This window comes from Varroa destructor, unplaced genomic scaffold, assembly GCF_002443255.2.
Source record: "Varroa destructor unplaced genomic scaffold, Vdes_3.0 BEIS01000007.1, whole genome shotgun sequence".
NCBI lineage: Eukaryota > Metazoa > Arthropoda > Arachnida > Mesostigmata > Varroidae > Varroa > Varroa destructor.
In genome coordinates, this window is record NW_019211460.1 from 36,704,612 (window position 1) to 36,722,322 (window position 17,711).

The window sequence follows — 17,711 nt, forward strand, 5'->3', positions numbered from 1 at the left end:
TCCCGTTTATTATCCATTTATTACTTTTTTAACGATTTCCAAGCCTTCGGTTGTTTGATGACTAATCATTCATCAATCAATCTAGTCAATCATGTTCGTTCGTTTGATGCCACCATTTACTGGTGTAATGCACATAGTCAAAGACTTCTTCCCGAAAGGCTCATCGGTTTCCTCGTGTTTCACAAACAAGCTTTGTAAGCAATACATTATGAACGCTCTTACGCACAGAAAAGTTCTAGACGAAAGTATACGTACATTTCTGCAGCTATATGGTATTGCAGTCGGTTCACGTAAAATTCACTGATATATAATTTTCAAAAATAAATGCATTACGCAATAAACGGATACTTCATCGGCAATAATGCCTGCCTTTTCTGTACCTTCTTACTATGATTTAAGGGTCTTTGTTCTCAATCGCTTCTGCGTCAACTATTTGCTTTTACGTACGCTTTCGACGTTGATAGCAATCATTCAATGTCACACTTTTTTTTCTTCTTCTCTTACACATCTTAACGCTAATGTAATCTGGTTAGGATTCACCTGGCGCTGGACGGACCTTCGCTTCAGATTCAGATGAACGACACTATCTTTCAGAGCCGGCAAGATACTGATAGATACGTAGGACCGCTGGTGAATAGTGCCAGTGTTGTAATCGCATAGCAGCCCTAGGACAATCGACCGCTACCACAACGAGGTACCTATGTATATATAATAACCAGAACAATGGTTTTACAGACTCCTCCACTCCTGTATCCGATTGTTCTCGTAAAGCTACAACTATATTGCAAATTTAGTTTTTGTTTATTTTTGACGTAGTATTAGCTACTACAGTTAATTGTGTTTGCATTTTAAAGCCGAAACAAGTGGCTACTGATTTTATCAAAATATTCCGTTGTTGCAAAAAATCCCATGACAAACCACTTAGCTTAACTTAAGAGTTCGCCAACATCACTATCCTTCTCACTTATTTCGCTTGGATTTGGTATCTGAACGTCTGTCCAGACCGAAGAAAACACATCACTCGGAAGGCATCTCTCAAACATCTTGGCAAGCTGGAAATAAAAATGATAGATAAGGTACTACAGTGAGCCAAAATGGAAGGAATCAATACAACGAGATTTAGGGCACATTCGTACACATCAGCTATGCTACAAGACTCCATATCGTTCTTATACTTAAGAGTTTGTCCTGCACTTGCCTTTACGGATATAAGAACATGACGAAACAATTGAAATCTAAGCTATAGTAATAATATTCTGCACAGGCTCCAGAGACCTACCTCTTCCACGTCGACTTCTTTAGGTGCATCTGGAAAGTGCTTCACACAGCTATCAGTATAGTGGTCTAATTCCAGCAGGCGTTTGGTAGATCCTCCGCATTCTTGTATTAGATCAAAATGATGAAGCGTGTTGTTAAGTTTGACGGGACAAATCTTCGTAATCTCCCGTCTAATACACGCTAACGAAGCATTAATTGCATTCTGAGATTAAAACAGTAAAACGACAATGTTAACTTCATGCACAGAATGCGTAATTGTGTCCATCCCTTCAGCCTGTTTTTTTTTTTTACATACTTTTTCACAATAAACCGCTACGATCTAAGCACGAAGGTACTTCTAAGCAGTACGATCGAAAACTTGATACTTATATTCCCGAACACAGTACCATCTGAGATTTCAGAATAAGTTAGTAAGCTGCACTTCCGAAGCGCGATCTTGAATATATCTTAGAGAACTCTCTCGTTGCTTCGAAGCCCTTCTACCATCAGCTTAAGGGCATTTAGTCTGCTGCTCTATAACAATATTGATATATATTCAAAATCGTGCTACTAGGCACCATTCGGATCGTTTGCACGACTGAATAAAATAAATGGAGCACATGTCTGTATTTCGACATTTTTAGTTAGCATCACTTCGTTAATTGAAGAATTTTTTTGTTTTCAATTTTGCCAGGCATTCTTAATCTTGCTCTAATTGTTGTATTATAGTTACATGCCATGCATTACAGTTTTGTAAGAGCAGGCGGATAGTTACCCGCTCGGTTTTGAAAAAATATACCCTAAATTACCTCAAGTTCTTCCTCGGACACTTTAGTATCCTGATTAAGGCTTCTCATAAAGCGTAGTAGGCTGATTGCGCGCTCCTCAGTTGTAGGGTGTGCATCATGAACTTGGGTTACTCGCCAGGCGCAGAAGCCGCACAGAATAGCTGCACACAGCGCTACAGAAGCTTTTGCATTCATGAGAATTGTTTGCTGTTGTTCTTCACTAATAAAAAAAAAAACAACTTTAGACGCTTATTATGAGCTAATAATCCAGAACAAATATTGTAAATCGCTTTACAACTTCTACTTACTTTACTGAAGTGATAGTAGTAAATGTAAGACAAAATTTAAAACTCCGTTTCAAGTCTGCGAATTTATCAATCTAACGCTTAATAATTGTTTTCCGCGGCTTCGGTGTAAAGTGTCAGTATAATTGCTAGATATTGCTCAATTAGAAGGGACTTACATTTAGCATCGAAGGTATTTCTTTTCGTTATCTCACAATCTTGGTTGACATTAGATGATTGATATTTAGAGTACGCATTTATCTATTTCGCTCTCTTGTACATTTTTGCTCATAATGGACAAGCCAGTTATGAGAATTAATTATTTTTTTATTGCTTAATGGTTACTCTATTGTGTGGGTGTGGTTTTAATTGCAAGCAAATGACTGATTTGAGGATAAACTACGTAGTCTGAATCATCCGGTGTGCTGAAAAGAGTAGTTTCGGTTACCGCACGATTTTTTCCAAGTTGACATGCACTTGAAGCGGGATACTAATTATACAATAATTTGGTATCGTTGTTCTTGTTGTTGTTATTACTATCATTATCATTTTTTACGCTTTTTTGTTAATCACAATGTGAGATAAGGTATTCTAAGATTCCGACTACAGAAGCAGCGTTTTGTCTAGACATAGCTAGTGATAACAATTATCGGAAATATTATCCTGCAGGCCGGTACGGCAGAAGTTGTTTAAATGCGCTCAGCGGGACGAAACAATGCGCTTTGTTTTCCTACTAACAGGTGATAAGGTTTCTGACTCTTGAAGCCTGAAACTAATTAGACGATCTATCGATTCATGAGATAAGCGCATTTGCGTTTCCTACGGAATTGTGGTGTTCCACGACCCGTCTGAGTTTAATTGCGGTTCTACGGTACCATAGAGCCATAGAATTTCAGGGTAGCTTATAGCTCTACTTTATAAAGTGATTTTTTGATAAACGCGTAAGTTTTGCGCGTTTTGTAAGCTTTGCTCATCTGAGCTTTTGGTGCAGCTGAAGGGGTGCAACGCACTCGAGAGAACAGCTTCTCTTTCTTGCTTACAAACTATGTTAAAACGTTTGCATAGCCAACCGACTCCAAAAAAACAGCCATGTGGAAGCCGTTGGGGGTCCAGTGCGGTGCTTTGCTGGGAGAAACAGGCAACGCATTTACTTTTTTTCCTGTAAAAAAAATCTTAAGCAGTTAGGGGAACAACTTGTACGTGACAGAATCTCTGGCGGGCACTGTCCTGAAGTTTTACGGTTAATGCTTCACTGATCATTCGTCTGTTACTAAGCGCCTTATTAAGCTTTTTAGTCATAGAGGTGCTCCAGCAGCGATCATCTAGACTCATTTTTCATAACTGAGTATTTGTCTACTTACCCAGACTTGCGCAGCTTCTTTCACCTTTAGGCCGTCTTAGTAATAATGTTGTGTGATCACCCAATAATTGTGCCATGTTTATTTTCATATTAAATCTCTAGAGCTGTCGTAGTTGTTAGGGTTTCTGACAGTTATGGGAGCTTGTTTTACCACTGGCTGGAGTATATTAAGACGCGCACGTTTCAAAACCGTCGGCGTTATCTGAATGAACTGCGTGTACTTGCACAGGTGCTATAAGAAGCACATGCTGCTTTTTCAGTTGTGTTTGGGTTCAAACTACTTCTGAAGGGCGTCGACATAAGAGCGCGTTAAATTGAGATAAGCTCAATAACGTAAAAAAAAAACATACAATAGGATAATTATGGTGCTCCGTTCAAGTCGTGAGTTGTTTCTGTTTATTAAAGGCATTTCGAGGCGGTTGTGCAAACGGACGACAATGATAACCGGAACGGTTATTAGTAACAGTAATACGGGACTAACGATATTAGGAAGGTGCACCTTCACATCTGTGAAATTGGCGGATTAAATTTTAAGAAAAAATAGAATCCCTATGAGATCATATAATTTTCTCTATAAAATCGGGCCGGTAGCATTCTAAACAATGTCCGCCGCTGTTATCTGCGGCAATGGATGTGCGTTTTATATTTAATGTGGTCGTAACTATTAGAGTCAGAGTTATGAGTGAATACGGTCTGTGCAAACGTTATAATATTCGATTTCTAGGTTTCTGATTCTGCTTGTTTTGATATCTCAGACACAGAAGCGGGAATGTTCAAGCCCGTCAGAGGCAGAAGCACGACATTTAAAATTCCTAATTTGTGCTTAAATCACTGATATTTATATAGGTTAGCCAAAGCAAGGTGTGTTATTTGTTAAGATCGCGAAGTTTGGTAGGATTTCAAGTTTCTAATACGATGCAAAACAGAATGAACGTTCTTGTACGGGAAAAAAAACGTGCTTTTTTCAGTTCTCCTCCGTAGAATGTATGTCTAATGTTGTAATATTGAGTTCGACTATTATTCGAGAAATTAATCATATGCTATTGCGTTTTGTAAACGTCTTGTGACATCTCTCCGGCAGCGCGTTGCATCGAAAATTAAAAGTCCTAAATGACTAGATTTGGTAGTTTATTTAAATCAGTCTAGGTTTGAGCAAAAGATAATTTAAGAATTTCCGATTTTGAGTGAAGCCCTGATAAAAAAAAACCTAAGTATATATGATAAGCGATTATGCGTAATTTCGTATCGCAAGCGTTTTTGTACGTTTTTGAGAACTGTACATATATATCTAATCATACTGAATATATACCTAATACAATTAAGCATTCAGAGTGGGTCGAGGAACTTGAGGCGTAATGGCTCAGTAATAATGCATGTAATTCGAAGAGTAAAACTGTAACTTAATATGGGCAGATAGAACGACATGTTTGTTTCACGAGTCGTAATTAGCGTTAGCAAATTCGGCTAATTTAAACACAAAGTTCTATTTACCGTTTCTATCGTGAGCGATTTTAAAAGACAGCAGCATCAAACCTGTTCGTTGAGGTATATAATATAAATGTCAAGTGCGTCGATCGTTTCCAAACTCGCCATGTCTATTAGCCTATGTCGAATGTAGTATGTCAAAGTAGCTGTGCGTGTGTACAAGCCCTAGATCCTACGTCATAACTTAGCATTGCTTTTATAATACAAATTATGTGCTGCATGCAATCAAATAAAGTTGTCGTTAAGAACGTAGGTTTACGGCTAGAGACGAATCAGCTTGCCGTCGGACCAAGCTAGGAGTTGGCTAGACAACAGCTATTTATATCGAAATAATCAGATCTAAACAACCTAATAATAAACGTATACAGCCAATATACTGATTTTCACTGCTCTCATTTTACAATAATGGCACCATAGTCGCCAAAAATTGTTCAGAACAATGATCAATGACAAAAAGTTAGTTGTGCTTAACTAATTATCTGTTGATATGCGCCTGTCTATCTATATATTTCGAATAGAATTTCTATGTTAATGTGCCCCGATCGGCGTTGAAGTCTTCTCCAGCCGTTATGAAGAGTACCTACTATTACGATAATACAAGTGGTGGTTTTCTCTGGATGAAGTTAAACTGCAAGTATTACGAGCACCTATACTTATATTGGTTGTTCGGTAAAACGCCAAAAACATAATACCTATTAGCGCAAATCGGCAGGGAGGCCTGGATCATATGTTACCATGCGTTATTCATCTCATAAAGCACACATGTTGAAGCTTTATTTCAGGAGCTGCTTTAGTAAGCACTTATTAAAATATAAACTGTACATGACAAAACTACTATATACATGTGCATTCACAAACCGTTTCAACAAGGCAACAATAAATAGAGAGAACTCCGCCTCATTTACATATTATTTATAATCATTTATATAACTCTGATTAATCTATGCGGTGACTATATTATCGTAAAAGAGTGCAATGAACATATTCCTATAACTGTCATCTGCATCTTGCAATATTATTCATTCATTACTGTTATTTTCCTAATTTGCCATTTCTGTTTCAATTCCAGTTAGAGTTCAACTGTAAGTCTATCATTTGTTCTGGCTGGATGTACAGCGTAATCTACCGAGCCATGTCGTATGATGGCTGAGTTCCACCGTTGCTTGTGAGTGAACTTATGATGAATATGTATATGTGTTATCGAGTTTCGTTATTCTACTTTTCGTATTGTATGATATCGTGTATACGAAGATTACGTTTTATTTTTAAGTCTCTGTGAGTTTTACGTCCAGTATTGCAGTTAGCCATTTCACTGTACGGCTGGCTCCCAGCGCGGAACGAACCGTGTGTCTATGTCTGGATACGGATCTAGACCATAGCGTGTTCCTGAGATTAGCAGGCAAATACGTTATGCACTAAGCTACCACAGAAATAAGAGATTTTGAAGTGAACTAACGTGTACCGTTCGAGCCACGCTTGAATATGTGTGGGTTGGGATCTTACCTAAGGCAACAGCATACATCTTAATCACTTCTGGTAAGTAGACCCCGGATGCTTTTTAATCAGAAAGAGCTTTTCCAACAGACTTATAAAGTAACGAGTAATACGCTTTGCGTAGGAGCTTTTGTCTTGTTCCATATTGAATATGACTTATAAGAAGCCAGTCCAGCACGATAAGGACACCGATGTCATTGAGACAGTCTTGTACTTCATAATTTGTCAGTCCATATATTCATGTATATATGAAGATAAAAAAAACTGATCTGGTTAAGTCCACTAAAAGCGAAACGTTATTCAAAGCTTGTTCAAACTGGCTCCTCCGTTGTAAGGATGCGCTGATTACACAAGCCATAGAACAGATCCTATGGCAGTCCATTAACAACGAGGGCAAAAATCCGTCACGCAGGCATATCAGAAAAGAATTGCTCAGTTTTTGTATAATATGCAAATGGCACTACATTGGTGTGTCAGATACGAGCATGCAATTTTCAAAGATAATGTTACTCTAACGGAAGAACAGAAAATAAGATCTCTGACTTAAAAATAAGACAAATTTCGGTTATATCGGACAATGTTTTAATGATTCTGTGATTTGTTGAAATCATGAGTATAACGATATAGGGCAGCTAGCTCTAAAGTATTGAATGCACAGAAAAACGGATGCTATCTTCTATACACGTGGGCAGCAGGTTTAATTAAGAGGCACATCATCACAAATCATACACCCAATACACCTTTCAAGTTGACAGCACATTGTTTCGACTCAGGAACACCCCACAGAAAACTAGTAGATATGAACAAAAACCTCCAACCCCATGCAAGCCGCTAGGTGCAACATACAAGAAAACACAGTGTTCCTTCGTTAGGCCACGATACCAACGTTGTTATTAAAGAGGACATTGTATTACGAAGATCTACGAATCCTCCAGGAGGTCAATCAAAACGTGTAACACAAACGCTTGATTAAAATAGTCCATTACGAATGCTCTGGTATCGCAACGGTCCATTTTAATACTTCACTTAGGTCCCAACCCCCGAATACAATAATGATATACACAGTATCGACTAGAATGTATGGGATAGTTTAAACTTACGGAACACAAGGCCCGCATTGAGACAAAATGCTGGATTCGGTATTACTGTGATAAATAAAGAGACATTAAATAAACTCATATATGACATTGCATGCATATAACTTGCAAAAACAAATTGCTTAAGGTGTTTTATAATAGATTCCGAACAATGTGGAGAACAGCATCGAGAAAACTGCTGTAAAAGATATCCAAACTATGGTAGAACACACCAGGAGATCCAGGTAGAGGTCATAAAAGTTAAAAATTAAAAAGTAAAAAAAAAAAATGAGAAAGTATTTGATAAATAAATTAAAACAGACATGTTTTATTTCTGATTTAAACAAATGCACTGTAATAAAGTGACATGTTCGGGTGAACCTTGCAAAAAGAAAAATCTTTAGACAAGACCATTTTCGTACCATGTTTGTTTAAACTGTCGAAAAAATGGTGACGATTCTATGGAACTGGCATTTGTAACACCTTACGCACGCAAAATCTGCTGCTCTTGCAGTATATAGTCTGTTTTCTCTGGAAAATACGAGTGATCTTAGATCTCTCCCTCGGTCTGCAGACCATTACTACCCGCTGCCAACGTTACATTACATCGTTACCACATGGTAGAACATATTTCTCGATAATAGATTTTGCGAACACATATTTACAAATTGATGTTAATGATGAATCAAAGGCACTCTCAAAGGTCTCCATGGGCACACTTGGCTCCTATTTGAAAGAAAAGTAGTCTCAGATATTTTTCAGTTCATAAACGATGAAATTAGATCAGATCTGCATTCAGATAACAACATAGTTACCATTTCGGAACATAAAAGACCTGATGAGCTGCTCCAAGGAATTAAGGACGCCATATTCACGTTATTTAATCAACTCTTACTTGGCAAACGTGAGTTCCTTAAAACGTCAATGAACTGCTTAGGTTTGTTGTTGTTACAGCAGAAGCTCATCGACGACATCTGAAGGAGACCGAAACTGCTAAAATTAGAAATGTGTCAGAACTATAATCACGACTCGAGATGATTACACATTGTGCAGCGTTCGTAAATAAACTGGAAAATCTTCTTCAGGCGATTCCAAGTGAAGGTATTCGTCTGCATACAGCAACTTAAGAACGTACTTTTCCAATAATCGTAGCTCCAAAGACCAAGTATTTTAGTAGTACCTATATCTTTTATTCTAGCATATGTAATACGATGAGCTTAGCAAGCTTGTATGACTTCTGCTGTGTGTATTCCATTATTGTTTGAAAATGTTCAACCACATTAAGGTCTACAAATATATTTAAGCGAACCTGCTCAGTTTTACCGTTCGTTGGCAAAAATAAGCACAGCTAACCGTATCCGTATAACTACTCATCAATTCGTATTATATTTTTACGGCATACTCTTGCGCCCAGGGAATTTTACGATACGCTGTGTAAACCTTTTCATGATCTCTACGGGCGCGTATCAAGCGGAGTTAAACTGTTCCAATACTTGGCTTCCTATAGGTTACAAATTACTGGTATAGGCGAGATTGGATGGCTAGTGTATTATCGAAAACCGCACAGTTTGGCATTTCGTGCATCTATTGAAAACACATTAATGATCAAAGGACTGCGTGAAGCTCAGCTGCAGTAACACGTATATGAAGTACGACAGATGCTTGTCTATGTTCGAAAGTATCATATCTGGAACGTAACTAGCCTTGCTCTTAAATTTGGATAAGTGTGTTACAAGATTCAGAGGGCTGATTTTAATATCGGGTACAATTACGTCGCAAATTTGACCAAGACAAACGATCGGTTTCCCGCCTCCTTAGGTTATGTTGTCATAATTCGCGATCGTAATAAGCGCGTAATTTTTGATGGTTCCTAAATTATCACAGTACAGTACCAACGCAAAAAAACGAATTAAATATTCTGTCAGGCCAGTAATAAGGCGTAACAAACGAATTATTACATTTTTAGCTATTTGGCACATAAATCTACCTATACATCACTAAACCTTGTCGTATATATCTACTAAAACTTATTGTTATAACCAGTAAATTCTCGCATTCATTTTGCAAATTTATAAGAACTATATGCGCACTTATTATATACGTTCCTAGCTACTCGCTATACTCGACGGAGAAACAACAGCCGAGCAAGGACGTTTTTGTCTAAGAATCTTGTTTAACTTGAATATATTCCTTTTTTGTGCTGAAGTGTTTACAATATAACGCATACCTTGCTTTATTTCCAAAATTTGACAAAGCTTAAATTCTCTCAGATATAATGATACATGAAGTGTTACATAGCACAAAGCATTTTACATCACAATTATTGCATTATTATTAAAATCGTCATATAATTTCCTTTACTGTACTAACCATTGCTGAACCATAACTGTTTTCGATTGATTACATTCAGCTATGTCATAAGCACGTTTATTATTCAAAAAAATAAAGATATTATTAAATGTACAGAGAAGAACTTTAGAAAAAAATAGAGTGAGATTATAAATTAAGTCTAGTCAAAGGTTTCGATTCGTTCGCGTAACTTGACTACCAAAAAGTCTACCCATTATTATCACCAAACAGTACCCTCTCTAGACTTTATAAAATTATCTAAAATCGGAAGTCCGTCTTCTAATGCATACGTCAAAAGATGCGACAAATAAATAGTTGAAATATTACTAGAGAATAAAATATCGAGTCATAGGAGGAAAGCGAAAATTAAGCGAAACGTTCCATCAAAATTTTAACTAACAAAATTATAATGCCTTGCCTCGGCAGCTAGAACATCTAATTTAAGAAAAAGCAAAGGTTAAACAAAAAAAATATGTATATAGGCGAAAGGAAAAAAAAGTTTGAGATTTATTAATATAGAAAAATGTTTTATCAATGATATTTTGTGAAAACCGTCTACGCTCAATATTAAAAAGGCGCTGACTTCTGCATTGATTCTATAGATTTTAGGTAGCCGCCGTAGCTTAAATGATTTCCTACAGGTTTTTGTTCTTCAAAATTATGTAATTCACCTATATGTCTTTTTTGCGTAAAAGAGTTTTAAACAGATTGCTTTGCTGATGTTATGCGCACACATATTTAAGTGATAAGCCTATTGGCCATATGAGGTTAGTATGAGCCTTGAGAGACCTGCAAGACCTCATGCTGTCACTTGACGTTTAAAGGCCTCAACAACGCTGAGGCCTTTAAACGTCAAGTACAAATACACTAAAAACACTGATTTCAAATGCATAACGCACCATCTAGACAATCGAATTCTTTCATCTTTAATTTCAGAGTACATTGATGACTACCTAGATGTCATTAGATGGCATGTTTAAAGTAAAACAACATTAATGATCCGCATAAGTTTAAACATTTTATAAGTATTCAGCACATTTTTAAAGTAATTACTTTTTACATATTATAGGTTTTCTTCCGCTAGATATCTGGAAAGATATGCACTACATATAGCGGCAAAGGTAAATCGTACTAACAATATCACTTCATGTGACACAGATATATAAACAGTGTAACATATGAAACTATCGAGTCAATATTTATGCTTGATAATCTTCCTGAGAGACGCTTTGAGAGCGAGCTGCTTATCCCGAAAACTCCTCTTCACCTTAGCTCCGACTTTATGTTTGATCATATTATAGGTTTTGGTTTTTCGTTTTTGTTTATTGCTTAGCGAGGCGTACTCCGCCTTGGTTTGTTTGTACCTGCAAAACATGTCCACATAGTTACCCGTATTAATTGACATCAGTTGTATTTGATGTAGTTCGTTTAGTTTTTTTCATGAATTTGAGAAATATTTATCAGGCGATAGCCAAATACAGTTGACTGACTTGTTGTATAGCCTGTACCTTCAAAGAACAGAACAAATTATGTAAATTATGCCTATTTACTAAATGAATAAATTTAAAACTAAGTTACAGTGCATGTACATATAAAATAAAATAATATGATCAAGTATATACGCATACAATAATTTTAAATAATTACAACTTTAAATAATTAATAAATAACAAGTTTTCAGTGTTCAAAAGGAATGTTAAAGGCTAAGCGGCTGTTGAAAGTGAACAGTAGTTGATTCCTTACGATAGCCAAGAAGGCACTATTAATTTGTTGTCATGTTGTATTGTGTCGAGTAAATAGGCGGGTCAACTAGACTCACTCACCCCCCGAATTTCTCTCGGCCCTCACGACCGGCTTGAATAGAAGCCATTCTAGCTGCCTTGTCATTTTTGAGATTTTTTGACAATTTTTCGATGTCTCTTAGTTGTACTGTCTCTTTCCGTACAGTAGGATCCACAATCAAATTAGCCGTGCCTCCTTTAATATCATCTGCCGCCGGTATTTCGTTTTTTTTCTTCAGGAACCTGAAATATACCAAATCATACTGCTATTTTATATTATGCTTTTACAACTAAATTTATTAAGCACTAATGAGCTTCGAAACTAATACTTCACCAATCTCGAAGACTGCTAGCGATCTAATTTAAGTAGAACTTTTCTACTAAGCAGGCCATGAAGTAATTCAAATTCACTGTGCTCCAGTCATATATTGGTGCCGAAACACACTCAGATAATTGGTGTATCAACTTTACCAATTTAACGTAAAAATAATTTATCTGGAGATTTTACAGCAGCAGAAAATACACATGTGTTTTGATGGTAAGCATTAAGAATAGCATTTAAAATCGCAAAAATTCAGTAACATTTTTACCACTGTATTGGAACTATAGAAACACTATATTGCACACCATCTCACTATAGAGATTTTTTGCGTCAATTCTCGGCTAAGAGTGCGTCATATCTATTGAAACTTTTAGAACACTGCTACGGTACTTCATGAGTTGCGCGCGCCCGGCCGCGTCGCCACGTATATTTTACAACAGCTACACGCTTTTTTACACATAGTGTTACCTTTTAGGCAAAGCGGCATCGACCTTCTTGGCAAGCTGAACCTGGCGCACTTGAGCGAACTCTTTTTGAGATAAAATTCTTGTAGCGGAAATCAATTTGGCCTTCTCCCGTCGCTCCTCCAGACTTAGAACAGCCGGACTGGACGCAATCGATTTTTGGTCCTCATTATTAGCCACTCTGCCATCGGGCTCACCAGAATCTTCATCGTTGTCACTCAAGTCCTCATCACCATTGTCGCCATTACCACAGTCTGCATCTGCAGCCAGCGTCAGAGAACCTTCTTCCTCGCTATGGTCAACATCCACCTATGATGGTGACCGGCAATTATAAAGTGCAATAGCAACGACAACATTATGCGCAAACACATTCACGAACACACACATTGCAGGTATTTTATTGTTTTATCAACCCATACCTTTAAACCAACGGAAAACGTCAAATCTTCGGAGAGAAGGACTGAACTTACCCATTCTCCACCGTCACTCTCGTCCGATGCCTGATCTTCATTGTTGTCATGGTCGTCAGCGCCGTCTACATTAAGCACTTCTGCTCCCGCCACGAAGTCAGCTGCAATAGTCTGGCCATACTTTTTCACATGTAGGGTTTCCTGTTGTTCGGCAGTCGGGCGAGCACGATATTTCTTTTTTAAAAGCTCTGGATTCACCTATATAAAGACAAAAATAATCAATGGGCTAATCAATATAAGGGTGCAACACTGCTCTCTTTTGAGGATCAGCACCTGAGATCACGCAGAATTTCGAGGTCCGAATAAATTAGATAGTATTGTAATAGAATAAACTGCGAATGATACAAGCAGAAAACACGACTACAAAGCTAGCTCTGCAACTGAGAGATCTGCAAAAAAGTACTACTAAAAAATTTAGAACCACCTTCACTGACCTGTCTGTATAGGGCAACGATACTTCGAGCAGCGGTGCTAACATTCTTATCTCGGTACCCCCTGTACATAACGAGATCGTGAAGAAGGTCTTCATCCATGGCAAGTGGGGCTCTAAGGCATATCTCCCTAATTGCATTCAAACCGACGGTCATCACTTCAACAGAGTTCCTCTCAGAGACGAAATTGTTTGCCACTGCACGGATTACTGGTTCGAGAGCATCTGGCGGAACTAGATCATGACAGGCTTGTGCGGCGTATTGGAGGATCTTGGTAACTTCGCGTTGTTGTGCCTGAATATATCTGTAACGCGATATTTTACCAGTTGCACTCGTTGTATATAATCATATGCTTACGTATCAATTCAGTTAAATGGATTTTTGCACACTAGAAATAGTCGTTGTTTTGGATAACTGAACTGGACTAGCATAGGTCCTATTCTCAATTGAAAAAACTACAGGAACAAATGTAAGTTTGTGTTTACCTTATGATTACTGGATAGAAATTGAAGACTATTAATTGGTGAACGCCAATTAGTCTCGAAATAAGGTTGAGAATCATAAGTTTAACCTCAAATCGCTCATTGAGTGTGCCGACTTTTTTAAGAAGCTTTTCGGCCATCGTCTGTGGGTCGTGAATGAGATGAAGAGCAGAAAAGTTGTAGCTTGGTGCCTTATCCGATCGTTTAGCCTTTTTTGCCGTTCTCTTGATATTTTCAAGCCATCGCTTCCGTTTGCGTGTCTTTTTGTTTATCCGATGCGTCAAAAGGGCTTCTTTGATATCGGGTGTATCCGACTCACTATCCGAATCCGAGGGCTGCTGCTCAATGTCTTCATCGGTTCCTACGATCGGTTCCAGATACATCCAACATTTTATGTTATTATGTCTATCACTTAATTTTGTTATGACAAATCATCTATACTTTGCGTCGACATTTGCTTTTACAAATGCGCGTATTTAAGAATATTTCTGCTACTGCCACTCAACCCTTGGTAGTCGCAACTGCAACAATGACGCACTATTGTCACTTGTACTATAATGACCTCACTACGACAAAAGTATGATGAGCGATGAGAACGTACGATGAATACTACATTTAATTCATTCATGCATCTGAGAGCTCCATGTATATATATAGAGCCCTCACTATTTAGGTCAGCAGTTTCTGTCGAGTACGCTTTATGCTAGTAGTAGTAATTTTCTTTTGTTTACAAGCGTGTCTGTAACCGTATCAATCAGTGTTAATGGGTTGACAATCTCAAATTTGATCACTAGATGGATAGATAAGTCTGATAAGAATGGATTGAGTGCAAGATGTTTCAGTAACGACGATACTCGCTCATCCATCAAGTGCTACCTTCCTAAATAAATGGCCAGGGTAGACTACACATGGAAGCTAGCATATCATAACAGTACTCGCACTGCTACCAAAAACGCGAATTTTGCAAGTTAGCTTTTCTGAACAAAGCTGTACAAACTCTTGACACGAACTTTTCATACGTATTACTATTATTACAACCCATTTAGCACCTTTTTCTAGCTATTCATAAAAAAAAACTAATGACTGTGTTCTCCACAAGCCGCGTATTTTATCAGAGTCACTATCCGTATCCGAGCGTTGCTGCTCAGTGTCTTCGATTCTCCTGTCCCTAAGAATGGTTCCAAATATCTTAAGTTAACATTAAGTGGTTTGGCCACGTACCTAGGAAGAACTTGACGGCGGTAGCCATTACTTTCAGCTCGGGATGAAAACATGCCGCCGCAATGACGTTAACCGTTTTCGCATCATTCCACACTTGTTTCTGATATAAGGCAACAACACAATCAAGCGACTGTTTTGCTGCCTGTGTATCGCTATCCTGTAGTGAGAAAGAACGTCAACGACCTAACCGTTACCGCTACCATTTCGATAATGTTGTGACGTCTACCTGCCCCTGATGACTGAAAATAGTTTAGTGTTTATATGATAATTATAGTGTTTTATCACAGTTTAACCATACGTTGTTGTATGGCGATGCTGCTGTAGCGATTTACCGTAGGGCAGGTAGTAGGTTTGTTTAATTAAGTGAGCGCTTCTAAAAGCCGCTAGTGCGATGGAAACATCTGATGTTAAAAAACTGTCAGGACGTACGTTGAGAACGGTGAACATGAAGTTCTGTAACGTGTTGTTTAGCTTAGTTGATTTGGTTCTCCGATTAGTGTTCTTAATGTCAGCAACGATATGCTGTTTCAAGAATTCGCGAAGATTTTTATCGAACTTTACCCGGAACATACCGAAAAAAAGTTCAAGTATAGGCAGTGGTTCAAGGAGACCCTTATTCCGAATCATGATCAGAGCACGGCAAATGCACAACCTGAAATTGATGTTGTCATTGAACTTCATTCACGTTCCACTAAAAGGCTGCGGTACAATACACAAATATCTTTGTATTTTATATATATCTCAATATATATATAGCTCAATATAAATTAGATATAATTTATACTGAGCTTGTTTGGCCTATAACTGCCGATTACGTGTATAACCCGACGCATTTTTGATTTAACTCAACGGCACAATGTTGCGTCGGGCGATGACTTAGTCAGTTAGTGCCTTCGCTGACTGACTGTTATTGCTGAAACATGCTCCCTTTAAACTGCACGTATGTCATATGTATTGTATGTATATGAATATATGTCACGTGAATAAATATCACAAGAAGAATACTTGAGGAAAAGCTCGAAGAGTTGTATATACCTTGAATCAGGGGTGAAAAGCTGTGCTTGGCTTTTCAGTAGTTCCATACAATCGCGAATAAATTCATCTTTAAATTCGTAATATTGGCACACATTGGCCAAGAACACAACCAGCTCCTCGAACTTTTCCGATGTGTACTCTGACGGTTGCGAATACAGTGCGCGGTAATGCGACCATTGCTGACGGACCTACGGTGCCAAACAGTAGTATTATACATCATTATTTGTTCATTGAAGGCACATAATGCTGTTTAAAATATAAAACAAACGAATATAGAGGAAAAAAAGTAGAAATAAGTATATACTGAATCGTCAACAAATGTACACTTGCAAATAAACAATAGCTTACTTTTTTGTTTCAAGTAGCCATTGACTATTGTGAATTTTCGAAAAATATCGTACGGGAGCTAAGTCTGCAAGAAACGCATTCTCCCACTTGAAGTGAAAGTCTAACAAGCCTGATATAATGGAGAGACAATAACTCTGAGCAGTTGTCATCAGTCCCATAGAACTAGTAAAGTTAGAAAAAGAAAAAAACGGTTTGCAAACAGCAAGTATAGCATGCTGCAACAAATTTCCTAACGTGGGGTATTCTTATACACATTTTATATGCAGTTGGTTATCTGCAATATCATAATTGATTTCAATTGATTTTCAAACTTTACCTCATCATTGTAGGAAGTGGGATCCCTCTTGACAAGGTTCTGTAATTGTGGCAAAGAATGCGCCAGCTTATTGTTGCGACGGACTTTCATTTTAAGTTACTACTCTGACAGCACAGCAAGGTTTCCTGGAGGGCAAAAAAAATTAAGTCAAAATTTGTCGTTTGTGTGCATCCACCGATTGATAATTTTATACCGTCCAAAAGCAAATCATAATTATTTAGTAGTACTACAGCCCTTTGCACTATGCTTTTTCTATTAATACCCTTGAGAGGACGGAAATACACGAGGCACGTCTCTTCTGAATATCGAGACCACACTAAACACAAACCAATTATGCCAGCTGATGTATTCATTAATGATCCAACCACAAAGTAACAAAAATTCAGGTTTGCAAGAAGTTCGAGCGCCACCACGTTCCGAAACTACTGCCTAAATGTGCAAGCCAAACAACGAGATGCTGAAAGCACGCACATTTTCTATAGCTGTTGCTGTATATAAAACATTTGGTTTTGTTTGTCGGTATCTATAATTAATACGCTGAGATATATTAGGAAAATAGCTACGATTTGGAATTATATAAATTAAGGCAAAATTCGACATTTTTTTCAGCAATTAACTTCAGCGGAAACAAGTACTGAGGAAAGGAGCAGATTGTTGTGATCAATAGAGCTGTTCCCGCTCAGCACAGCCGCAAGGGTAAGCTAGTATCATCAGCGGTCGAGAGGTCGATTTGCGGAGTGGTGCAAAC

General features: G+C 37.8%; 2 protein-coding genes across 4 annotated transcripts; both read right to left on the minus strand.

The window, feature by feature from the left end:
• LOC111254107 (uncharacterized) lies at positions 1-2,624 on the minus strand. 2 transcript variants are annotated; one of them, XM_022814618.2, is made up of 4 exons: positions 2,509-2,624; positions 2,067-2,265; positions 1,280-1,480; positions 1-1,052 (listed from the first exon to the last, which is right to left on the minus strand). In XM_022814618.2, exons 2-4 carry the CDS (start codon positions 2,238-2,240, stop codon positions 927-929), a joined length of 501 nt encoding a protein of 166 aa, XP_022670353.1. In that variant the 5' UTR covers positions 2,241-2,265; positions 2,509-2,624; the 3' UTR covers positions 1-926. The 2 variants fall into 2 exon arrangements, with proteins under 2 accessions (XP_022670353.1, XP_022670355.1); XM_022814620.2 differs by lacking the exon at positions 2,509-2,624 and adding an exon at positions 2,354-2,490.
• Positions 2,625-10,572: 7,948 nt separating this feature from the next.
• On the minus strand, positions 10,573-17,442 carry Mys45A (SDA1 domain containing protein Mys45A). 2 transcript variants are annotated; one of them, XM_022814769.2, is made up of 11 exons: positions 17,292-17,442; positions 16,964-17,088; positions 16,300-16,487; positions 15,694-15,916; positions 15,265-15,421; positions 14,047-14,404; positions 13,565-13,865; positions 13,131-13,328; positions 12,665-12,969; positions 11,917-12,117; positions 10,573-11,457 (listed from the first exon to the last, which is right to left on the minus strand). In XM_022814769.2, the coding sequence occupies exons 2-11, from the start codon at positions 17,051-17,053 to the stop codon at positions 11,286-11,288; spliced, it is 2,193 nt and encodes a 730-aa protein (XP_022670504.1). In that variant the 5' UTR covers positions 17,054-17,088; positions 17,292-17,442; the 3' UTR covers positions 10,573-11,285. The 2 variants fall into 2 exon arrangements, with proteins under 2 accessions (XP_022670504.1, XP_022670505.1); XM_022814770.2 differs by having other exon boundaries at positions 17,226-17,374.
• Between the last annotated feature and the right edge of the window lie 269 nt (positions 17,443-17,711).